The sequence below is a fragment of the Anoplophora glabripennis genome, unplaced genomic scaffold (assembly GCF_000390285.2).
Source record: "Anoplophora glabripennis isolate ALB-LARVAE unplaced genomic scaffold, Agla_2.0 scaffold66, whole genome shotgun sequence".
In the NCBI taxonomy this organism is placed as follows: Eukaryota; Metazoa; Arthropoda; class Insecta; order Coleoptera; family Cerambycidae; genus Anoplophora; species Anoplophora glabripennis.
This window is the reverse complement of record NW_019416742.1, coordinates 1,411,033-1,437,011: the sequence shown is the minus strand read 5'-3', so window position 1 is coordinate 1,437,011 and position 25,979 is coordinate 1,411,033. Positions and strand designations below refer to the sequence as shown.

Genomic DNA, 25,979 nt, shown 5'->3' with positions numbered 1-25,979 from the left:
TGTTTATTTAATACGAATGCACATTTAAAATGTTTCTTCTCTTACAATAATATTTTTTCATTTTATTTTCGAAAGAAGGGGTATTTTTTAAGGGTTGAAAAGTTGCAATCAATAAAAAAGATCTTTTAATTAATAAATCAATTTGAATTTGATACAAATGTATGATTAAAACGTTTCAAGTTGAAAAAATTTTTTTTATATTATTTTCATCCAAAGGGGTGGTTTTTAAAGGTTTTTCCGGATTGAAAATTTGGGATACATTAAGTTTCATGTTAGATAGCTCATGAAATTACTCATACTGCACAAATAAAAAAGATTTGATTACATAAAATGCTTAAATTTGTATTTTTTCTTTTTTCCAATAAGGGGTGGTTTTCACCCCTTAAGAACAAAAAGCATACCTAGCGCATATATAAGTTTTGAAGTGGGGGGTAAGATGAGCCTAATTCTAAATTTTGAGAAAAATCGATGGCGTTATAAAAAAATCGGAGGTATTACTATATTTTCAGCTACAGCAACTGGTCTACTATTACAATTTGTTGTGGGTTACCTAAATATGTGACGTCACACTAAAAGAGTCTATTGCCTGCCTTTATGCCGTCCCTATGTTAGACTACATTGGCTAACAGATGGACCTTCTCTCATCTGGTATTACTACCTTAATTTTTTTAATTAAATTAAAACATCAATTTTGTTTAGATTACCGAAGAAGATTTCATAGAATCGGATCTGATGGAGTCCCTTCTACTTGGCCATAACGAAATCACCTCTGTAAACAACTCGTTACTGAATCTCCACAATTTGAACTTCCTCAACCTGACCTACAACCTCTTGACGGAATTCTCGTTCCAAGACGTCGTCGGTCTACAAGAGCTTCGCAGCATAGATCTCTCCTACAACCAGATAACTACACTAATAGGACCCGCTGCCGTAAGTCCTAATGAGATTGGAAAGTTATTGTTTATAAATCTATTAATTTCAGTTATTTCAGAACTTGGTGGAATGGAACATTAAGCTCACAGAGTTGAAGTTGGACAACAATCGACTCGAAACGTTAAACGGAGCCTTGGCGGGGTTACCGGAATTACTTAGATTGAATCTGAGCTTCAACAGGTTGAAAAAGATATCGCCCGATGACTTGATCGGTCTGGATCAGTTAAGGCTTTTGGATGTGTCACACAATCACTTGACGACATTGGAAGAAACCAGCAAGGTAAATAAATTAAAATATAAATAATATAAATTGTACAGGGTGTCCCACTAAGGTCAGCTGTCAAAGTTGACGGCCTATTGTTAAACAAATTAGGTTGGTAGCGGCAAAAAAAATACTGTTATAACTGGCAACCCGAGTACTTTCCCAGGTAAAAATATTTTTTCTTCATACCTCGGTCGAAAGTACGTACTTTCGTCCCTAATAGCAGGGACGAAAGTTTAACATTTACTCCCTGTGAGAAGTACACGCGCGCCCTCTATAACGGCGGAAGGAAAGAATTTCTCATGCGTATTTATACTCGTAACTAGGGACTATTTATTATGTTGCTATAACAAATTGTTAACCGCTGTCATTACTGTTGCTACCTCTAAAGTTAAAAAAAGTAAAATTAATAACGTACTTTCGACCGGCTTCGCCTCGGGCATCATGACGCGCAGGGCCGAAAATTCAACTTTTGACCCTTGTGGTGTAATATACCTACTATATTTTTGGTAGTATGTTAAGCGCGTAAGAAATATTGTTAAAAGTCACTGGGTCGCTTGATTTTCGGCGAGACGCGGCACGGCGGAAGGGTCGGGGGGAAGCGAACGACAGCGAGTTCGAAGAAAATGACGATGACCTGCCGTTAAATATGCGAAATTCGCTTGAAAATAATATATTTGACAGTCTGTAACTACGTTGTTTTTCAACGAATCTTGAGGATTTTTTTTTAACTTAAAGCTCTTTTCATAAGGTTTCCGAATAAGTAATAATATACAGGGTAGCCCATCGAAAACGTACCACAAGGCATTACAGGGTAGTAATGAACTTTTCGACAAAATCCAAAAACCGGTAAAGTTTGCTTCTGAGGGGGACAACTTTTGGCGCAAAAAGCATAGCAAAATCTTCAACCCCCTAAGTGGGGGTGCCATCCCCCAAATTTTTTAAAATGGGAATGGGGGTCAAGTGGGGGGTCATTAGAAAGGGCTTTTAATTCTCTATGCATCGATTCTTACTTTTTGAAAATCGATCCATTATTTTAGAAAATATGCAGCTTTTAAAATACGAACAATATTTTTGACGAGAAATGCGAAAATCGATTTAATTTTACTTCAAAACTTACGGTATTAGCTTGGATTTCAGTATTCGGTGTCGCTGAGGCCACGTGGCTCTCCACGCGCATTGCGAATGACGCTAGAGACTACAGTTGTCCAGCTATGTAGTCGTTGAATGTACTATAACTTCAATAATTTTTTTCTCGGAAACTATAAGGATTTTACAAAATTTTTTTTACGATATTGATTCCATTTCTCATGCCGCATCTATTCCTAAATTTTTTTGGATAAGTTCTGAATCACCCTATATAAAATTGGGGTATTAGATGCTAATTTTTTTTTAAACAATTACAGGAAGCATGTACCGGCATGTACCATGTTATGCCATGTTATGACTTAAAAAACAACGGATCTCATAATCATTTACGTTCTGAGGTCAAAAAGTTGCAATTATATAAATATTTCTTAACAAAACTTTTAAATTTTAAACACATTTTCAAAATATAGAGTATGAAGGTGCCTAAAATTTAGATTATTAATTACATAATTAATATAATCGGCAATTTCAATGTTCAAGAAAATATCTTTTCAGACATTCCTTCCTCGATTGTCAGAGTTGAAAGCCAGCCACAACTATTTGACAATCTTAGAAAGAGATTTCCATGGATTACCTGTACTTTGCCATGCTGATCTATCAAATAATCAAATCGTCGCTCTTGGAAGGGATCTGGTAGCAAAAACGCGCTGCAAAATTGAGCATGGTGTACATGAAGGAACTTGGGATACTCTAAAAATATATCTTCAAGGTATTTGATACATTTCATAAATTATATTTCAAAGGTATTTTATATTTCGTTGGTTACTTTAAAATATATATATTTTCCAGATAATCCCATACTTTGTGATGCGGCGCTGCCTGAAATAATGTCTGCTATGGAGATCAATCATACCAGAATCTATGGCGTTTCACACTGTCCTCCACTTAGTGAACAACCAGTTACTTCTAAACCCAATGCATTTTTGGGGTACATACCAGAATCCACACAGATAGCCCTTTCTGCAGATCCAGTGCAGACATTGGTTCTGACACAAAATGGTCAAAATACTCCAAGCAATCAACATGGGACCAGCTTCTCTTATCCTGAGAAAATACGTGAACCAGTTGTGGAGTTAAGAACTAGCGATCAGTACACAATAGAGAACGATCAGCCAACAATTAACGTCCCAGTAAAAATAGAAAAACCTGTAGGCTTAACCTTAGAGAATACAAATAATGCCTTGCGATTAACTAGTTCTGAAAGACAAGAAAGCAACGATAATCTGACTCAAAATTTGCAAAGAAAGACGGGATCCAATGCGAACAATTCATCAACTAGGGCAAACGACCAAACCCAAATTACCACGAATACTCAAGTGTTCGATCCAGTGCAACAGGGACAACAAATCACTAAGTTGGCTTCTGAGATCGAAGAACTCAGAAGTAGAATCGAAAAGCTGTCATCCCAAAACGAACTGTTATTAAACCAACAATTCAACAAGAGCAGCACAACTGACCAATCAAGTAATTTAACAACAAAACCGCCTAACGAAAATTTAATAGAACCTCGAAAGCCATAATAAATTAGTTATTTTTTATTTCTAATAAAAGTAATCATTTAGAATTTTGGAAATAACTTATTACTTGCTAGTCATTTAATACTATTTTATATTTAATATTTTAATAAAAAGAGAAGTATTTTAAAATTATTGTACATGACAAGAGATTTCCTTTAACAAACTCTTTAAAATCAAACATTTAATTTATTAATGAACAATTTAAATTAATGTATATCAGCTGAAAATATAATTAGTAGCAAATATTGACAATAATAATGTACAAATTAGCAAAAGAAAAAATTTAAATAACTATGAAATTTCTATAAAAACTTATCGAGAAATATTCAGTAGCCTCTGCAAAGTAGTACAAGCAATTTTTATGTCTACAATTACATGTATTCGAGTAAGTAGTCTCATGTTATGCTGTTTAAAAACTGTTATTAAGGCTTTAATTTACGATGATACTATTTTGTAACAATTTCACAACAACCTATAAAGCTATTAAATCCATCAAGGAATAGAAAAAGTTTAAGCTATGAATACTAGAGAATTATAGTTTTTTATAAAAGATACAAGCAATAACGAATAATTTTAAATTGAACTGAAATATTACGTTACTAGCAACTTATTGCCATTGCCTTTCCTACCAAAATGTGCCATAAATTTCTCATAACACCTAATTTTTAGGCTTATCAGGATTTAATCTTTTATCGCTAATAGTGATGTATATATTTCTATGTAGCACTACACATCTTGAGTAATGATAATTACTAGATTTAGAATGATTAATATAAAGTGTGTATTTATGATATTTAATTATAATAAAAAATAATCAGTATTCATTTTGGTTTCATTATCGATTGTAGTATTGAATATACAATTTTAATATTAATCCAACCATTGGTAAGAGAAAGACATATTTCTAGGAGCATTAAAAGTATTTAATTACCATTCAATTACAAGTTCCCCCGCACTATAGTACATTGTGTAACGAGTGAGGAAAAGTTGGCAAGAGCGCCACGCGGGCGCAGTTGACGCACGAGCTGGAGCGTTGCGCTATGAAAATAACATTAAGCCGTTGTACTATCTGGCACTTTCCGTGCACATAACCCCTACACTATAGGTCCCATAGCGAGCGTGCGTGATAGAAACAACTTATTCCACTACTGCATCATATTTTAATAGATTCACTTACTGTTCGGAAGATTACTAACATAAAAAAATCATTACACTGCTGTCATTTCACCCAAATTTTTGTAATGTGTACAAGTGTTAACCACTAAACAAATTAATCTACTTTGTTTACATATTTATCGATGCAACATAACACAGTCCCAACAAGTATTAAAAGGATTCCAAAAATGGCATCTAAAATTGAAACATTATTGACTACACATATTATTGTTTTGATATATAAAAAATACTTTTTCTTGGCAGTTGTTCTCCTAAGATCCAACCAGACAATGCAGTGAATACAAATGTTAAAGAATTTGCTACTGGAACAGATAATGTTAAGTCGACGTTTTTCAGTGTTAAGAAATATAGAACAGATCCTAATTGATTTAAAGCCATTGGAATCAGGTACTAAAATTGAAATAAAAAATACATACATTAACTAAGCAGATGAGAAGCTTACTCTGACGTTTGTTGCCAAATATTTTAATTCCAATATAAACTGAAGAATTCTTGAATCTGCTTTCACATTGAGAATTTCCTTTGAATTTTTTTTAATTAGTGGATTTGTTCCTCCCCATAATAAAGCGACAAACATGAGAGATACTACAACAGATTTTACTTAATAACTTGAACAATATAAACTATTTAACTTACATCCTTCTTTCAACATAATAAAACTATAGCTTAATACTTTGACTTCAAACTTTTTACATCCTTTTGAAGGATATACACGAATAGTATTGAAAATTCTTATTCTAAAATCATAAAGTTAATAAAAAAAAATATTAAAAATAATTAATATTTTGGGTATTATAAATATTTTATAGGTTAAAAACAACAAACTTACCAGTATAACCACGGATTAGTAAATGCTTTTGTTTTTTAGATGTAAATGTTTTCTTCCCGTCAGCTTCCATTAGCAGCGCCTCTTTTGGCGCGTTCCCGTACTATAAGCGAATAAACTTCATTAATACCCGTATGCACCGTCACCGTATAATTTTAAGTCGGCTTTAGAGTTAAGACTTCACGTTTTTGTATGCACCGTTCTCTTTTGCCGGCTTAAGCCTTTCTGAGTCCACAATTTTGGAGGTTAATTTACTTAAAACCTAATAAAAAAAATAATGATCGATAGTTTTTCCAAAAAAGTCCCCAAAAAGGTTATATGCTTTGATTAGATGATTATTATTCTAATATACACAATATTTGCCAGCAAAGAAAGCTGAACCATATGTAGAGAGGAACATCACTGTGGAGCCTGTTGCAGAAAATGAATATGTAAATATATCCACAAATCTCGTTTTGAATATTTTATTATATTTTTAATATCTTTTTGTTTAATAAAGAAATTCTGAATTCTAAGTATGATTTTTTCTTGTCAGGGAAAAATTTCAGAACATCACATTATTGACATTTTGATGAGCAATCGTCTGCTGATGTGCAATTATATGCCACTTTTTTCATCATTTTCTATATTCAATTGGCATTACTCGATTACTTGCATTGAATTATGAAGACCAGTAGCAAAATATACATATATTATCGTTTGTGTTAAATCACAATTTATTTTGGAAATATAAGTTAAAAAAATAACTACAAATATGTAATCAAATTTATTTACTTAATAACAAAATCCTGATTACAAAAAAATTTAACTATTATAGAAAACTGCACTTCCCAATACAGTGCCAACATTTTTTTCAGCAACACGCATATTGACCATATACCAAAAGTCTTACAGTCTACATTATATTTAATATACAACCTGAAAATCATAACAGCAAATTTGGTAACATTAACAAAAATTTTTTGAATAACCATTTAGTATCGGTCATAGTATAATCTGCTGGGGTAACTTTCCATGACCGATCGTTTAAATCACATATACAAGTAGTTCTAACAAAAGGTCAGAACATAAAGAATATGAGGGACAGTAACACTTGCGGTAAAAGTTATTTAGATATCAATCATAAAACAATAATTGGCAGCATCAGCTAAAAACAAGTGTGCAAATAAAATATACAGCGCTCCAATATTTAAGTACATCCCATTTTATCATATCTAATTAACACATGACCTTAACAGGTAGAACTTAAATGTTCCAATACATAAGACCAATAATTGGAACAAATAATAGAGAAGCCACTTATAAACATACTGTTTTCTTTTTATAGCCACAGTTAAAATATATTATTTTCAAGCTTGGCTTTTAGTACTTTGAGAACATAAACCAAATGTAAAATTGGCAACAACGATTCCGAAGCCATTAAGTTTCGAGGAAAGAGTTCGGCTGATGTTTAAGAAAAAAGAGGAATTTATAAAGAAGGTTATAGAAGACGAAAAAATATCAGCAGAATTTCATGCTCGTCTTATTCCAAAAATTATACTGAAATCTGCCAAAAGTAACTCTAGTTTAAAGCGTTCGGATCCTTCGGACATAAACTGCAAGCTTACGGTAAGTGACAATTTCAAAATAATTCAACGACTGTTTATTATTTATTGTTAACATTCATTTAGTTCAGTGTAGATTAAGTGAAATGATCTATAAGCCCTCAAAATGTACTCTGACTGTGGTAATAAATGGGAATACCCATTTATTTTGACGTCTGTCTATGTATTCTTGGTCGTTACAGTATTTTTTATTCCAACATAAAACATTCCATCATATTTTATCTTTCATTTTATTCCAATGTGTTCCAACTAGTAATATGATTTATTCCGTCATATTTCTATGTATTCCAACTGTATTCTGATGCAGCCCCAATACATCCTGATATATTCTCACAGTATTCCGTGTATTCGCACAGTATTCCGTGTATTCGCACAGTATTCCTATGCATTCGACCAGTATTCCCGTGTATTTGCACAACATTCTTATATATTCCCACAGTATTTTGATGTATCAACACAGTATTCCAATGTGTTCCCACCGTATTCTTATCAAAACTGATTCAAGTCCCTAGTTCACCCAGCACATGTTAAATATTGAAAAAATGTGAGCTATTTACGTTTTTATCTGGCAGCATATTGTATTATTGAATTCTGAATTTGATCACGGCAATCTTTTTTTACCGGAATGACTCTTTTCCATAAAATGAAAAATAGTTGTACCTCTTTTTAACTCCATTCGTGGATACCTGCATTATGGAGCTTTGTTAAAATATCATATAGCTACAGATTTACAAAGCGAGTTTGCTAATATTAACTAGTCATTTTAGGTGGCTTATTTCAAATATTTTGGTCACTTGCTTTTTAATATTTTGATCTTTTTCATTTTATAAATGAAATATAGTGTTTTAGGGTTCTTTGATATGGATAGAAATAAGTTTAAAATCATTATTCCGACAAAAAAAATCTGTAGTAGTTCCATATACATACAAGCAATATACTGTGTAAATAAAAGTTAGACAATCACAGTTGTAAACTAAAAGATTTCCTAACCTATTAATGTAAATAAGCAAAATTCAAGGACTGATTGACTAGATTGAAACAGTGTCTTTTGATCAGCATACGTTGGGAATACATCAGAATATAGTGAGAAAACATTGGCATACAATGATATATATAAGAATACTCTGAATATACGGGTGTTGCAAAATGTTGTTCAGATAATTCTTCAGGACTTTTTTTTCGTATTTTTGGATGTAGAATCTGCTCTAGAACTATCTGAACAACATTTTGCAACACCCGTATATTCAGAGTATTCTTATATATTCACACAGCATTCCTATGCGTTTCATTGTATGCCAATGTATTCTCACTATATTCTGATGTATTCCCACCGTATGCTGATCATAAGACACTGTTCCAATCTAGTCAATCGGTCCTTGAATTTTGCTTATTTACATTAATAGAAGGTTAGGAAATCTTTTAGTTTACAACTGTGACTGTCTAACCCTTATTTACATAGTATATTCCTTCTATATGGAACTACTACAGATTTTTTTTTGTCAGAATACTGATTTTAAACTTATTTCTATCCAAAGTTGCATCATATCAAAGAACTCTAAAACGCTCTATTCCATTCATGAAATGAAATTCAACATCAAAATTCTAAAAAAGCAAGTGTGCAAACATTTTTGCTGTGCTCAAATTCAAAATATAATAATACACTATGCTGGCAGATAAAACCGTAAATAATTAACCTTTTTTCAATATTTAACATATGCAGGGCAAACTAGGACTGGCTAAGTCTTTGCTTGAATCACGGTTTTGATAAGAATACGGTGGGAACACATTGGAATACTGTGTTGATACAACAGAATAATGTGGGAATACATAAGAATGCTGTGTGAATACACGGAAATACTGGCCGAATGCATAGGAATACTGTGCGAATACATGGAATACTGTGTGAATATATCAGGATGTATTGGGGGTGCATCAGAATACAGTTGGAATACATAGAAATATGACGGAGTAAATCATATTACTAGTTGGAACACATAAGAATAAAATGAAACAGAATATGTTGGAATAAAAAATATTGTAACGACCAAGAATAAATAGAAAGACGTTAAAATAAATGGGAATAAACCATAGTCAGAGTACAATTTGAGGGCTTATAGATCATTTCTTCATAAAAATCACTTAATCTACACTGAACTAAATGACTGTTAAAAATAAATAATAAACAGTCGATGAATTATTTTGAAATTGTCACTTTCCGTGAGCTCGCAGTTTATGTCGGAAGGATCCGAATGCTTTAAACTAGTTACTTTTGGCAGATTTCAGTATAACTTTTGGAATAGGACGAGCATGAAATTCTGCTCCCATTTTTTCCTCTTCTATAACCCTCTTTATAAATTCCTCTTTTTTCTTAAACATCAGCTGATCTCTTTCCTCGAAACCGAATGGCTCCGGAATTGTTGTTGCCAACTTTACATTTGGTTTATGTTCTTAAAGTACTAAAAGCCAAGCCACTTGCTTTTTTAATATTTTGATCTTGAATTTCATTTCATAAATGGAATAGAGCATTTTAGAGTTCTTTGATATGATGCAACTTTGGATAGAAATAAGTTTAAAATCATTATTCGGACAAAAAAAATCTGCAGTAGTTCCATATACAAGGGATATACTGTGTAAATAAGGGTTAGGCAGTCACAGTTGTAAACTAAAAGATTTCCTAACCTTCTATTAATGTAAATAAGCAAAATTCAAGGACTGATTGACTAGATTGAAACAGTGTCTTATGATCAGCATACGTTGGGAATACATCAAAATATAGTGAGAATACACTGGCATACAACGAAACGCATAGGAATGCTGTGCGAATATATAAGAATACTCTGAATATACGGGTGTTGCAAAATGTTGTTCAGATAATTCTAGAGCAGATTCTACATCCAAAAATATGAAAAAAAAATTCCTATAAACGTAGGTCCTCAAATCCTCCGTTTTCGAATTAGAGGGTGAAAAAAAATAAAAAAACATGTTTTTTATTGATAATTTCTAAAGGACCCTGCACTTTTCTTATGAAAAAGTGGTTTCAGTTAAATTGGCTGAAATTTTGATACGTTACAGCTGTTAACCTGCCGATCGAAAGTCTCCATTGGCGCAATATTCAAAAGTTCATAGTTTTCGACTTAGGTTTCGAATACAGAGTTATTGCCCTGAAGTCAACGTAACACGAAAACTATAAAACTTTTGGATATTGCGCCAATGGAGACTTTTGATTGGCAGGTTAACAGCTGCAACGTATCAAAATTTCAGACAATTTAACTGACACCACTTTTTCATTGGAAATCTTTTAAATTTGGGTCAATACATTTATGATACGTACGTTATAATTTGGTATAATTGATTGCATTTCAGATCCGTCAGGGGATATGGGAGAGTGTTTATTGATTTTTGACCAGAAAGTCTACACCATTGGTTTTTCTACTGGTTTTTACTTTATTTTTAGGAACCACATTTATTTTAGAGCAAAAAGGCACATTTGTCATTTAGCGAGCAGCTTTCAAGCTATTGAAGATTTTTAAAAATCGGCCTAATATATCTATAAAATCATTACATACTAAAATAACATAGTTGGCGACTGTCACTGAAAAATAACATACGCTGTCACTATGGAGAAATAAATGACCCAAATATAAACGATTTCCAATGAAAAACTTAAAAATTATCAATAAAAAAACATTTTTCAATTTTTTTTTGACACCCTCTATTTCGAAAACAAAGCATTTGCGGACCTAGGTTTATAAGAATTTTGTTCGTATATTTGGATATAAAATTGCTCTAAAATCCTCTGAACAACATTTTGCAACATCCTGTATAGATAAATTCTTTGATGCCCTTCGGAGACTAAATGAAGTAACTTTGGTTTATTTAAGTCCTCAAGACATCCTCTACTTTTAGGAGCAATTCTTCTATTCTGGTTTATGGCGCATTTAATTTAGGAGAACGTATCAACTCAGTTCAAAGCTAGACCAGCCACAATTCTAAAAAAGAAGCCGTTCAAACCAATGAAGGAGGAAAGACAGTTGACTGAAATAAGCGAATTCCAGTTGAACACCGAGAGGCGTGTCAAAGAGAGGCAGGAATTCGACCAGTATAAATAAAGAGAAAGCGGAAAGGATCGCTAAGATTCGACAACGTGAAGAGGAAATAAGGCTGCAGAGGGAGAAAGAGGAGATCAATGGGCTTCGTCATGATCTGGAATATAAAGCGAAAACAAACAATAAATACAAGACCATTATTGCCCACAAGTTATCACTGCTATGCTCTCACAGTTTCTGATCAGCCACACAACACATAGACTGATTTCTAAGGAAAAAATTATATTAGGTGGAACACATCCAGAATTTTTTGTATAGAAAAATAGCAACAAATTTCGAAATCGACTTTCATTTGCAAAGACTGCATCAAAATAACAAATTTGAACATTGTGTTATTGTCCCTTGCACTTAAACTGACTAGCACAATTTCACGAAGATGCCTGTTGCTGACGATATAAAAAATAACACCGGAAGATACTACCCTATTCGACTCTACCTTTTACAGTTACATACGATTTAAAATCATTCTTAACTTTTGATGGCTTCCGGTACCGCCGCTTTTTGTTCTTGGTCTTCAGATTCCTCACTTAACTGTCTCTTCTCAATTTCAGCCTTAAAGTTTTCAATATCCTCCTGACTGAAAACAAATGTACCCAATTAAAAATTTAAAAAAAGTTAAGGTTACCGCCTTTACCTTATTTGTACAAATAATATTCCATTTATAACATTAAGCATATCTAGTACGGATCCCATTGAAGGTGGCTGAATTTGTATCGGCGGCAGTGAGGCTCCGTTTTTACCTGTGTATATCTCGTTCATTTTCTTTTGCAGCACAACGGCTTGTTGCGTAAGATGCTTCAAACATTCCGAGGATTCTTTGGTTTTTTCATGGTTCTCTCCCAGCTATTTTAAGAATTCAGATTGAAATTAATTACACAGCCACACAAAAAAAGAAAAGTTGTCTGTACTTTTCATGCGACATATGTTATCCGTAGTATTTTTGCCTCCTGATCATGAATCCGGTGTCAGAATTGATCACAAGAATTTCCTAACCTGAAAAAACAGGTCAAAAATAGCAAAAATTCACGGAAAAGTGCTAGGAAAAATACAATTTTTTTTTTTTTTTTCTATATTCAAATGTTCATTTATATGGTTAAGACCCCACCGAATGTGAATCCGCGGTCAGAATTGATGGTTCTTTTTCTAACCTAAAAAAAATGGTTCAGATATCACAAATTTTCAAAAAAGAACAGATTCGCGCCAAATTTGGTATACGAGGGTTTTCCGGGTCGCTGGTCACGGATTCGAGGTCAATTTTGCAAAATTCAAGATGGCAGATCTAACATGGCCGACTAAATTTTGGGGTCACTGATCACGAATCCGAGATCAGATTTACAAAATTAGTTTTTAAAAATTTAATCAATTACCTATGTACTTTATAACCTGAGATTCGTCAGAAAACCCGTTAATAGATCTTTTACAGAAAAAAGAACAAGATATAGCCGAAAAAAAAAAGATGCTGAAAACATGATTGGGTACACAGGTTATAAAGTAAAGAAAAATATTACAAACTGCGGCTCCGAAAACCCAGGTATATCAAATTTGATGTGAATGTGTTATTTTTTTTAAATTTGGTCGGCCATCTTGGATCCGTCATCTTGAAATTTGCAAAACTGACCTCGGATCTGTGATCAGCGACCACAAAATCCCATCTATAAAAAATTTGGCACGAACGTTATTCTTTGAAAATTTGTTCGGCCATCTGGGATCCGCCATCTTGAATTTTGCAAAATTAACCTCGGATCCGTGATCAGCGACCTCGAAAACACCAGTATACCAAATTTGACGCAAATGTGTTATTTTTTAAAAATTTGTTCGGCCATCTTGGACCTGTCATCTTGAATTTTGCAAAATTGACCTCGAATCCGTGATCAGCGACCCCGAAAACCCCCGTATAACAAATTTGGCGCAAACGCTATTCTTTGAAAATTTGTTCGGCCATCTTGGATCCGCCATCTTGAATTTTGCATAATTAGCCTCGAATCCGTCATCAGTAATCCCGAAAACCCCAGTATACCAAATTTGACGCAAATGTGTTATTTTTTAAAAATTCGTTCGGCCATCTTGAATCTGCCATCTTGAATTTTGCAAAATTGACCTCGGACCCGCGATCAGCGACCCCGAAAACCCCCGTACACCAAATTTGGCGCGAACCTGTTATTTTTTGAAAATTCGTGAATCTGACCTTGATTGACTCGATTTTTTTTTGAGGTTAGAAAAAAAGAACCATCAATTCTGACCGCGGATTCACGTTCGGCGGGATCTTAACCATATAAGTGAACATTTGAATGTAGGAAAAAAAATTTTCTGTATTTTTCCAAGCACTTTTTCGTGAATTTTTGCTATTTTTGACCTATTTTTTGAGGTTAGGAAATTCCTGAGATGTGATAGCTCACTTCCGACACCGGATTCGTGATCAGGAGGCAAAAATACAACAGATAACATATGTCGCATGAAAAGTAGACAACTTTTTATTTTTTGTGTAGTTGTGTTATTTAATATTGCGTCACGGAGGCGTTTGATTACCTGTTGCTTATAAATAGCATAAGCTTCTTTTTCATTGTTTAACGCTGACCTAAAGTTACCCATACAACTTTGTGTCCTAGCAACTAAGTGGTAGCTGACCGCGACCTTCAGCGATTTGGCCCCGTAATATTTAATATTCAGTGCTAAGGCCTTTTCCAGGAAGCGTAACGATAATTCATATTCTCCTACCGCGTGAAGAATTAAACTAATATTGCTCTGAAAAAAAAAAAACAGGGAAGTGCGTTTTATACATGGACGACTAATATTGTAATTGGGAGAAATTAAATCTTACTTACATCTAACAAGGCAACTTCGGGATGATTTTCCCCACATACAATAACGGCTAGATACCTTGCCCTGTACAACAACTTCAGGGAAGTGCTAACTTGGCTGTTCGCAAAACAGTATAAAGCCAGATGAGCCTAAAACGTGTCGGATGATTTAACACAATTTTTTTGTGTATAAACAAGATGCTGCGGCTGCACTTCGTCGACATTCCCCGTAAATTAAAAAAATTTCAATTTTCACTTCAAACGTATTATAGAAGCCATTATTAAAACAATGAATAGAACCAAAATCCATAACCAATAAAACCACTAATTTGTCAAAGAAAAAATGTTAGGATAATAAACACAAGAATTAATCCAAAAAGAAGCCACGACGGTACTTAAATTTTAAATGATTTTTAATTAAAATGTTATTTTTAACTTTTATGCAGGATGGGCCACCAGTAACGCCTCGGTCGTTAGTGACCAAACGGCAAATGTTACAGAAACCTGTATAGGTGGGTATGTGTAGGTTGATTACGGCTACATTTTAAAAATATTTTGAGATATACAGGGTGTCCAGGAAAAGCGTACCATATTAAAGTTATGTTTTTTTAAATGGAACACCCTGTATTTTTGAAAGCACCGTAAAAAAATAGGTGAACTATATTAAACGCTCTGCATACCTAGGACTTACGGTTTGTGAGATATTTCAATTTTAGTGAAAATGCAGGCATAGCGTAGAAATTTAATATTAGCAATAAAAAAATAATTTTAAGGAAGCAGCTTTGGAGGGTCTATTTTAGATCCTTGAAGTTATAAATTGTTATATTTGTCGTCACTTAGTATTATACAGAGTGTTAAAAAAACTGCTGAATACTTCTCTCAACTTTAAACAGCAATAACTTGGTTATTTTAAATGGAACACCCAGTATATTTTTACTTTGGGAGTTGGGAAATTTAAAACTCTTTCAAACTGTGTATAGGTTCCCTATAGCTATCTCTAACGGTATTGGAGATATTTGTGCCGTTTCCTTTTTTATCGATTTTTTTGTAAGATGTATCCACGTGTCTTTATCGAGGTCTTTAGTGAATTGGTTTGGGTTCTTCTTGATGTCGTCTCATTAAATATATTGAGAAAAATGAGGATACAATTAGATGGCGCACCTGCAAATTTTTCATATTCAGTGAGAAATTATTTAAATCGAAAATTTAGTAACAAATGGATAAGTAGGAATGGAGCATGTCAGTGGACACGTAGGAGTCCAGAACTCACCGTAATGGACTTATTTGTTGCGAGCTATATAAAAAATCTTGTACACAATGTTCCACCTACTACTTGCGATGATATTAAAGGGGAGGATTAGATATGCATTTGCGTGAGAATATCATTTGAAGATATAATAAGATGCTGTATTCAAGAGAATGGTTATCAATTCGAACATCAATTAAAATTTTTCTTTGTTTCTTGTAAAAGTAAAATTTCCTTTTATCATTATCATGACAATATTCAAAAAAGCTTTCTAATAAAAAATATTATTTTATAAGCAGAATAATTATAAAAAATTATTAATTCTGTATAAATATGTTTGTAGTAAGTAACTGAATTATTTATGAACATGAAAAATATTTATTAAAGAAAATTTTACTTTTAGAAGAAACAAAGAAAAATTTTAGTAGATGTTCGAATTGATAACCATTCTCTTGAATACATAATCTTATTCTATCTTCAAATGATATTCTCACATTCCTTAGAATATTTGGGGTGATTGTGGCAAATGCCTATCTAATTCTTCCCTTCATATCATCGCAAGTAGTAGGTGGAACACTGTGTACAAGATTTTTTATACAGCCCGAAACAAAGAAATCCATTACGAGAGGTTTGGACACCTGTGGTAACCACTGACATGGGCCATTCCTACCTACTCATTTATTACTTAATTATCGATTTATATAATTTCTCACTGAATATGAAAAATGTGCAGGTGCACCATCTAATTGCATTCACATTTTTCTATTTATTTCTATTTCTATTTTTATATTTAAAAAGACGTCATCAAGAAGAACCCAAACCAATTCAGTAAAGACCTCGATAAACACATATCTGCATACATCTTTCAAAAAAAATCGATAAAAAAAACGAAACGGCACAAATATCTCCAATACCGTTAGAGATAGGTATAGGGAACCTATACACAGTTTGAAAGAGTTTTAAATTTCCCAACTCCCAAAGTAAAAATATACTGGGTGTTCCATTTAAAATAACCAAGTTATTGCTGTTTAAAGTTGCGAAAAGTATTCAGCAGTTTTTTGAACACCCTGTATAATACTAAGTGACGACAAATATAACAATTTATAACTTCAAGGATCTAAAATAGACCCTACAATTCTGCTTTCTTAAAATTATTTTTTTATTGCTAACATTAAATTTCTACGCTATGCCTGCATTTTCACTAAAATTGAAATATCTCACAATCTATAAGTCCTAGGTATGCAGAACCTTTAATAAAGTTCACCTATTTTTTACGGTGCTTTCAAAAATGCATTAAAATACTGGGTGTTCCTTTTAAAAAAACATAACTTTGATATGGTACGCTTTTCCTGGATACTCTGTATATTTCAAAATATTTTTAAAATGTAGCCGTAATCAACCTACACATACCCACCTAAACAGGTTTCTATAACATTTGTTGTTTGGTCACTAGCGACCGAGGCGTTACTGTTATCTGTTTTTATAAACTTTACATTGCATTAAAAAAAACATAACTTTGCGATATTTTAAAACATTAAATATAAAGACCGCAGTAAGTGCATTAAATTGTATTGATACAAATTGACATATGAAGTGAATTTAAATCCGGTGAATATTATTTTAAATTATTTGCAATACTTACATATTCTGTGATCGTATACGGGTGATCGATACCGTTCACCCTCTCAGACATCAGCACAGCTTTCTGCTGGTAAGCCATCGCCTCTCCATGTTCCCCCATGATATAGTTCAAGCGTGCGATCATTCTTAAGCACTGAGCGATTTCTGGGTGCATGGCCCCGTACACGTTATTCAACAGATTGAGAGCTTCGCTGATGAGTTCGTAACCGTCCTTCAGATAACCCTGCTGGATCTTGTTCTGCCCCGTCGTGTAGAAATTGTAGGCATCGGTAGCCCTCGGGTTAATATGTTTAACTATGGGGAATATATTTACTATATCTTCCTCGTAAAAGATAAGTTTGTTCTTCGATTCAAAGTTGTAGTCCCTCAATAATATCTGAATTCCGGTTTTCAAACAGAAGGACCTTAGGAGGGAGATCTTTTGCAAGGAATAAGTCTCCAAAGTTGTCTCAATGTCATTGGAGAGCAATTCGTAGTCAAAGTACTGTTTTAGTTCCGTTTTCAGTTGGTTCCATAATGATTTTGGGGTAAGAGTGGCCCATTCGTTATTGTCGTTGCAGGACAGAGGGTTAACCCGACCACGCCGTTTGTTCCTCTTTTTATTATTTTTGTTCTGAAAAGTAAATTCAAATGTAAAAAAGTATTTTCCGGTATAAATTGCGACACCTACCTCATCTTGTCCCTGCGAAGGATTTGTTACAGGACCCGAGTACAAAAAACAGTTCAAAAAGTGGGTGATTGCTACCGCCAAATTCATCATCTCGCATCCCTAAAACACAACGTTTTAATACGGATATTTGATGAATTCGTTACGGATTACCTGTAAGTAAACGGTAAATATGTGTTTCGCTGAACGTAACAGTAATTCGGAAGCTGCAATGCTATGCAAATATTCCAGCTGTTTCACTTTGGCTAACAGATTGGTAACTTTTCCGAGGTATCTAATGTTAATTCCTCTATTATGCATGGCTTCTGATAGTGTAAAACCATCCATGGGAGCTGAGGAATGGTCCAAGCAGTCCCTAATCTGGAAGGAAAATAATTCTTTAACAAACGAAAACATCGAAGCTGTGCACTCTGTGTACGATTAATCGACTTGAACTTCAGCGCAGAGCGTACAGCTTTGATGTTTTTGTTAGTTTCCGTGGCCGTTTTATCGGCTTTAAGACTGAACCTGATTACTGTATGCTAGTGGCGGCTCATGACATTGTGAATTGGTGAGATAAGAATGTAAAAAAAAGCGCCGCAGGCAACATTTTTTAAATTTTCAAGGTGAAACAACTAAATGCATATGGAAATTTTTTGTTGCATTTACAATATAGAAAAACTGATGTTCATGAGTAAGATTTACATTCAGATTTTATAAAAAATAATACCTACGCAACTATTTGGTTATAGACTACAAGCCCATCGGAAACCATCATTTGACCCAGCATGAATGATTTATAAATCAATACTACTACATATAACAATTACTTTAGAAACTATGCCGTCAATTCTTGTTGGTACAGGTGAGTACACAGGTAAGCTAAACCTGTCCACCAAGGGGGAATGGTTTTCGGCAAAACATTTTTGTACGGCATTTCTAAAGTATATAGGTTATACAAAAAAAATGAACCTCGACCTAATGCCATACAAAAATAGCAATCCAGGAGGAAAATTTTTGATTTTCTGAAAATTTTGGCCCAGTTTTTGGAGATTTACTACAGTACGGCATTTATACTGCAAGTTTCGGATTGATACGTAGATAACTTTTTTAGTACGTATCTGCTGATCCAGGGGTTAGAAATGCAGGGTGCAACCCTCTATTTTAGCCCCCATTGTTTCAAGTCATTGAAAAATGTACGGCATCGATTGCACATGATTATTTAACTTTGTGAAAATTTACAATATTTTGAAAATTCCTTGTTATAAACCAAAAATGTTATATTCAAACTATTATGGTTGTAATTGATTTTTCATAAGTAAAAAAATATAAAAAAACCAATGCAGTACATTTTTAACTAGTGGATTTTACATAGCTGATAATATTTTTCATTAAATTTTTACTACATTTTTAGGTCATTAATAACTATACGGCTTTTACAAATTTTCATCAGAAATATAATATAAAGAATGAAAATTGCAATGCCGTACATATTCGTTGGAACAATTCTCCGATATTGTTCAAGTCCAAAATGAGTTTTATTCTAATTTCAAGAGAAATTTAATTTATGCCGTAGAAATTATGATAGCCATTGTCTTTAAGTAAAAAAAAAATTGTATATAGAGAATCGAGAAAATATTTTGAGAAATTTAAAAACTTAATGATGTGCAAGAAAGTATTATTTTTAAATAAATATAATAATAAACAATTAATTTTAACTCGATATTCATGAAAATTCCTATATAAATACTTACATTTAAAACAGTGACATAATATATGTTTTGAAGTAACAGTACCCTCCATATGCATATTTGCAACTTCTGTTACAATTGTTTGAACAATTTATTTTTGCCAAAATTGTGATGAAGCCATTGGCATACAATATATGTTTAAAATTAGTAAAAATAATTTGAAAGTGCATTTGTTACAAAAACAACTTTAAAATTGTCGGTTATAAACATGAAAACACACAAAAAATATACATGCCGAAAAGAAAAAAGAGACAGAGAAAGAAGATGTTTCGATGGCCAGCTAGAATCTCGAAGCGGTGATTTTAATTTTAAAATAAAAATAATTCCAATTTTTTAAAAATATTCTGATGAAATTTTTTTCTTGATTTTTTAATAATTTTTTGGATTTTGAAACATTTTTACTAATGTACTTGTGAAAAAAAAAATTAATATATACATATAAGCTTTTCAAAATAAAATTAATAATTTTTATGTCGACCTGTTTTTTCAACAGCATATTACTTAAAAATTATTACATCTTAAATAATGTTTTAGCAGCAATGCTGACCATTTTTCAATGATCAAAAACCATAAGTGTCAGAACTCACTCCTGTATCAACAAATATGTATGGCATTACTGAAAAATATTTCTATATGATATTGAAAGTCTTATTATAGAAAGGCCGTACAGTAGTAAATAATTTGTATTAATTAGAAAGTAGTAGTAAAAATAAAATCAATTCTTGCAAGTAATACTTATTTGCAAAAATATATTTCAAACTATTTAGAACCATTTTTTTGTAAGGAATTTTGTTTTTGTTGATTATTGTTGTTGTTATTATTAACAAAATATATTAATGCGGTACAAAAATTTTTCACCGTGAAATCCTACTTTTCAGAGTGAAATTCATTTTCCTATAGTAAGCACATGTTTCATGAAAAATGTACAGCTTGGCCAAAAATGTCATTATTTTATAAAATAGAATTAAAATTAGTGAATTTGATGTTGGTTGAAATCACCCTCATATGCTACTTACAAATAGAGGGTTCCACCCTGTATTCCTAACCCCTGTATCACCAAGTACGTACGGCGTCGCTTAAAAATTTATGTATCGATCCAAAACTTGCACCAAAATATTTCACCAAAACCCGGGCCACCAATTTTCGGAAAATGAAAAATTCTCCTAGCTTCGGGTATTGCTATTTTTGTATGGCATTAGGTCGAGGTTCATTTTGTTGTATAACCTATATACTTTAGAAATGCCGTATAAAAATGTTTTGCCAACCCCCCCCCCCCCCCCTTGATGGATAGGTTTAGCTTACCTTTGTACTCACCTGTACCAACAAGAATTGATGGCATAGTTTCCAAAGTTATTGTTATATGTGTTATGTGTTATATGTGGTAAGTAATTCATGCTGGGTCAAATGACCCCTTGAAAATTTCCGATGGGCTTGTAGTGATACTTATATTTACCTAATACAGTTGAGCTGTGGTTTGATGGTGATTTTTTTGTGGTTGTATTATATTAATGTTGGTAATGAAATAAGTGCATCTGAAACTTTATATTGGTGTTTTGGTTGGAGTTAAAAAGAAGAAAAAAGGAAAAAGTTATCATATTTAAAGTAGCAAAAAATTAAAAGATAGTAAAGACTCTTTGTGAAATTCAGACAGGACTGGCTTAGTGAGTTTTCAAAATGTTCAAAATGTAATAATGATGAAACTAAAAATGACCAATTTGTAATGTATGCTCCGAGTTGACTGCATCTGAAATAAAATGCATGTCTTTAAAAAAACAATTGTGAAAAGGGTTTATCTCAAGTCCCTGTCCTTATACAGAAAATTAATGATTTTCAATCTGACCTTAATACTTCAAAAACAAATAGTTCATTAACAATTACTGATATTAATTGTCAGAAAAACATTATTACGGAGATGTTGGATAGGCTAAATTGCAGGTCAAATGTAAATATATTTAATGTTAGGGAATCTCAACGAAAAACGTGTTTGGAAAGAAATAAACAAAATATTGATGCAGTTAATGACATTCATAAAGATATTATTAACCAAAGATAATATAAAAGTATTTCGGTTGGGAAAATATAACCCATCTAGAGATCGTCCATTCAAAGTTACTTTTAATTGTGCTGAAGATGCAATAAATGTTCTAAAGGCTAAGAAAAGTATTAAAGTTCCTGGGATTAAAATATATGGGTGAGTGATCAAACAAAAGCACAGAGAGAACATCATGTCCATATTAAAAATAAATTAGAGCAAATTATTGCAAATGGTGATGATTCTAAAACAATAAAATATATAAACAATAAAATAACCCATTCAAAAAACTAGTTGATGATTCAATTAAATCAAGATATAATTTATGTAAATAGTCAAAGTTTCGTAGCAAATAAATCATGTATAATAAACCAATGTCTATTATAATTCATCCATTATAATATTGAGTGAAACCAGAACTACTGAAGATATACTGTTTTAAAATGGTTTGATGATTATTTAAGTAGAAGAAAACAAGTAACTAGAATTGGTTCATCCATTTCAAATGTAATAATTATCGAATTTGGGGTGCCTCAAGGCAGTGTTTTGGGACCACTTCTTTTTATACTTTAATGATGTTAATTATGTGGTACAAAATAACGCTATTAACCTTTTTGCCGATGATACTTTAATATACGTATCACATCAAAATTTAAATCAAGCAATTTTTTTGATTAATAGGGTTTTGGATAAAATTGAAAATTATTTGAAAATAAAAAAACTTAAATTGAATGTGAAAAAAACAAAAGATATGGTTTTAACAACTAGTTATAAGCATAAACACGTAAATATTGATCAAGTAGTCATAAAAGTGGAAGGTGAAAATATAGAAATTGTGGATGCATTTAAGTATTTAGGATCCATTATAGATAACAGCTTATCTTTTAATAATCATGCAGAATATATTACCAAAAAAAAATCTCGAAGAATTTGTATTTTTTCTCTCACATAGCAAATAAATTTTCAATGTTTAGTAGGATTATTTGTTACAATATATAATTCAGCCCCATTTAGATTATTGTGCCACAGTGACCTATGTTTAACTTCAAAACAGGGCCATTAGAATCATACCACATTGTAATCGATATACACCTATTTGTATTGTATTAGATACTTTACAGTGGTTAACAGTAGCACAACAATTGTACTATTTAAGCATGGTTTTTATTTATAAAATAGTTAATGGTTTTCAACCTTTATATACAAACATCTTAGATTAGATATACAGGGTGCTCCTAAATTAAAAAAAAAAACACAAAAATACTCAAGAGAGAAGAACCATTATTTATTATTTTACTCAACATTTTTATAAAATAAATCTGTTTATAACATCAAATAAAGTCCTAATACAAATTTTAAAATCAAAATTTAAATTTTTGAGGTGGGAAGTAGCTATACATAATAATATAGAGTAAAAGTCAGAATTGAAATTTTGATTTTAAAATTTGTATTAGGACATTATTTGATATTATAAACAGATTTGTTTTATAAAAATGTTGTGTAAAATAATAAATAATGGTACATCTCTCTTGAGTATTTTCGTGTTTTTTTTTTAATTATGAGCACCCTGTATATCTAATCTAAAATTATTATTAAATACATTATTTATTGTACATAAATTCTCAAGTTTTTACAAAATTATTTTATTAAAAAAGTAAAAAAAATATATTTTTTTTATTTTTTGCTTTCTTTAAAATTGTTTAATAATGATTTTCTGCATAAAACTTTCCTTTTACATTTTTTAAATAAGCCATTTCGATGAGAAATTCCTAAAAAAATGAGAAAATTTTTCCTATGAACTATACCAAAATGTCGCTTCGTTTTCGTGATATATTTAAAAAACAGCAAAAGTGCTTTTTCACCCCCTATCTTCCATTTCAACCCTCTAATTTAATAGCACCCAGCGGTTTTTTCATTTTTAATGACCCTTCGAACAAGTCATATGATGAAAATCCTTGAATGTCTAATTTCCTTCCTTTTTTGCAAAAGATGAGAATTAAAGCTGTATAAGGGTAAATGCGACGAAAATCGAAAAATTGGCTAAGTTTGAGTGGTCGTGTATCAGTCAATTTTCATCCAAAAACACTTTACAAGCTCTTATTTTGAAGAAAATGGTATCTACTTTTTTTTCTATGAAGCAACGCCTGTACCTATCTTTACCCAAAAAAAATCTAGAGGCAAAAAAGTAAAAAAAATCAGAAAATCGAATTTTTTTGCTTTTTTTTTTCAAATTGTTTATTAATTTTTTTGCATAAAATTTCCCTTTTAAATTTTTTAAATAAGCTATTTCGATGAGAAAATCAATTGTCTAAATAATTTCTCCTATGAACTATACCAAAATTTTGCTTCGTTTTCGATCTACAATTAAAAAATTAAAAGGGAGGCATTTTCACCCCTATCTCCAATTTCCACCCTCTAATTTAATAGCACTCCGCGGTTTTTTCATGTAAAATGACCCTTTGACGATTCATGAAATAAAATTTCTTGACCGTCATAGTTCCTTTTAACCCTGTGTTTTTGCCTATTAGTTCCGTTGTCTGCACATTGATAGTGCCACGCACTTCACCACATCATCAGTCCTAAAACTTAATAGCCGGACTGTGTATAAACTGGAATTGTTTATGTCCATTCGAATTACAAAATTTTGTCTTTACAGTTATTTAAAAAACCGTTCTAATGTGTAAATTTCCTCAAATTGTGTGATCTGGTGTAATAACTTTAAATAAAAAATTTCATCGCCCTTTCTCTCCGTTTTTTGCACAGAATGGAAATCGAATATGACAGTAAATAACAATTAATAAAAAATCAATCAAATAAACATTAAAATATAACAATATAAACTTACGAAAGTGGGTATCTGAACCGTCAACAAAAATTCTGCCGCATCTTTAACCAACTGCCTCTGTTTTATTATCGGTGGATCCAAGTTTTCGCAGTGTTTGATGCCAGGAGAATAAACATCCGGATTAAATCTGATATCAAATTCTGTATCCTTCAAGGAACCTACTGCGATTGAAGCTGTCTTCACAATATTCTTCGTGCTCTCTTCTACTACAAAAATAATAATAAGTAAAGTATAAAAACAATTACGTGAAGACACTTACGCTCCAATTTGCTACCGTCCGTGATACTCTCCACAATTTTTTTGGCTTCGGCGTCTTCCATTTGGCTTTTCTTTTCTTCTTTATCATCCTTTTCCGTAGTTTCATCCTTACTGTTTTCCTCTATGCTAGATTTCGTTTCTTCTTTATCATTAACCTCCGGCTTATCCGTGATTGCTTTGGCATTACTTAATTTTTCTTCATTTTTACGTAAGTTCAATTGTTGCAAGTGATAGGCTGCATATTTGATGAACATCATGTAACGCGAGTCAACGAAACTGTCTATTAATTCTTGCCTAAGACAGCACAGCTTGTGTTTATGCTCGATGGGGAACCCCAGCATCTTTACTTCTTTGCTTAATTCTTCGTCTTCCACTACAAAATAGATATTAAAATTTTCAATGAAGAAAGTAACATCTGTATTTATTCATAGTAAACAAATTATAGAATGAAAAGGTACAAACATTTCAGGAAGTTAACATCTGGAGGAAATGTGCGCAGCAGGTCCAAAATATAATGTCTCCCGTCGTTACCGATAATTCCTTTGCACTCCACACTTGAGCATAATTCCACAGCCTCGCTTTTGTCGTTAAACACATGATGTGGTAAAATTTTCAATTGCTGACCCGCCTTATTCAGCTAAAAATTAGACGCTCCAAGTTAAATCCTTACAATAGAAGACATCGGTTGCTTACCAGGTCCAAGTATTTAAGGTGCGATAAAACAGTTTTTCCAAAATCTATGGAGCCATAGACAACAGACTGTTCCTGCTCTCGCTCAAGTATTCCAGGTATAATGGACTGAGCGGTAACTCTGTATCCTCTGTAATCAATAACAACAGTGCCAAGAGTGTAGAGACCAGGTAGGTCTACTGCACTGTATACCCTAACACCTTGCAGATCATTCCGCTAAAAAAAATTATCTATACAGGGTGATTCATTAACAATGGGAAAGTCGAAAGCTGAAGATACTACATGTGAAATGGTGACCATTGGCGCAAACATGCCTTATCCGAAAGTTGATAGTTTCGGAAATACAGGGTGTTGAAAGTTAAAATTTTAAATCGTTTTTTTGCGATTATTCTGAAAATATGTAGGTTAGGAACTTGAAAATTTGTGAAACTATATTTTTTTAGGCGACGAATAAGATGCGTGTTGTAATTTCAGCATTGCTCATAGAGGGCGCCACTTA

At 32.4% G+C, this 25,979-nt stretch overlaps 3 protein-coding genes across 6 annotated transcripts in view; 1 reads left to right on the top strand and 2 right to left on the bottom strand.

Annotated features, from left to right (window-relative positions):
• Nucleotides 1-4,675, top strand: part of LOC108917956 (insulin-like growth factor-binding protein complex acid labile subunit) — a 107,367-nt gene extending 102,692 nt beyond the window's left edge. The window contains exons 4-7 of one of the 2 annotated variants that reach the window (XM_018724782.2): nucleotides 700-930; nucleotides 992-1,213; nucleotides 2,840-3,053; nucleotides 3,134-4,675. In XM_018724782.2, the coding sequence (XP_018580298.1) occupies nucleotides 700-930; nucleotides 992-1,213; nucleotides 2,840-3,053; nucleotides 3,134-3,864 (1,398 nt within the window). In that variant the 3' untranslated portion in view covers nucleotides 3,865-4,675. Of the gene's footprint in view, nucleotides 1-699; nucleotides 931-982; nucleotides 1,214-2,839; nucleotides 3,054-3,133 lie in introns of both variants that reach the window. The other variant, XM_018724781.2, reaches the window with a different exon arrangement.
• Nucleotides 4,676-4,780: 105 nt separating this feature from the next.
• LOC108917955 (transmembrane protein 234 homolog) lies at nucleotides 4,781-5,897 on the bottom strand. The gene is made up of 5 exons (XM_018724780.2): nucleotides 5,867-5,897; nucleotides 5,674-5,774; nucleotides 5,480-5,622; nucleotides 5,268-5,427; nucleotides 4,781-5,211 (listed from the first exon to the last, which is right to left on the bottom strand). Exons 2-5 carry the CDS (start codon nucleotides 5,687-5,689, stop codon nucleotides 5,132-5,134), a joined length of 399 nt encoding a protein of 132 aa, XP_018580296.1. The 5' UTR covers nucleotides 5,690-5,774; nucleotides 5,867-5,897; the 3' UTR covers nucleotides 4,781-5,131.
• A 717-nt stretch (nucleotides 5,898-6,614) lies between these two features.
• LOC108917944 (clustered mitochondria protein homolog) overlaps nucleotides 6,615-25,979 on the bottom strand; it is a 53,868-nt gene continuing 34,503 nt past the window's right edge. The window contains exons 8-18 of one of the 3 annotated variants that reach the window (XM_018724761.2): nucleotides 25,484-25,696; nucleotides 25,253-25,427; nucleotides 24,792-25,163; nucleotides 24,533-24,738; nucleotides 18,079-18,285; nucleotides 17,929-18,027; nucleotides 17,260-17,871; nucleotides 14,396-14,521; nucleotides 14,100-14,315; nucleotides 12,208-12,416; nucleotides 12,042-12,150 (exon numbers count right to left, since the gene is read on the bottom strand). In XM_018724761.2, the coding sequence (XP_018580277.1) occupies nucleotides 12,042-12,150; nucleotides 12,208-12,416; nucleotides 14,100-14,315; nucleotides 14,396-14,521; nucleotides 17,260-17,871; nucleotides 17,929-18,027; nucleotides 18,079-18,285; nucleotides 24,533-24,738; nucleotides 24,792-25,163; nucleotides 25,253-25,427; nucleotides 25,484-25,696 (2,544 nt within the window). Of the gene's footprint in view, nucleotides 12,151-12,207; nucleotides 12,417-14,099; nucleotides 14,316-14,395; nucleotides 14,522-17,259; nucleotides 18,028-18,078; nucleotides 18,286-24,532; nucleotides 24,739-24,791; nucleotides 25,164-25,252; nucleotides 25,428-25,483; nucleotides 25,697-25,979 lie in introns of all 3 variants that reach the window. The other 2 variants (XM_018724759.2, XM_018724760.2) reach the window with 2 other exon arrangements.

Excerpts from the sequence above, each read along its gene's own strand:
- LOC108917955 (XM_018724780.2), bottom strand. Across the intron at positions 5,428-5,479 it reads ATTTGGCAACAAACGTCAGA|TACCTGATTCCAATGGCTTT; the intron begins GTAAGCTTCTCA and ends TTTCAATTTTAG. Across the intron at positions 5,212-5,267 it reads AGAACAACTGCCAAGAAAAA|ATGCCATTTTTGGAATCCTT; the intron begins GTATTTTTTATA and ends TTTCAATTTTAG.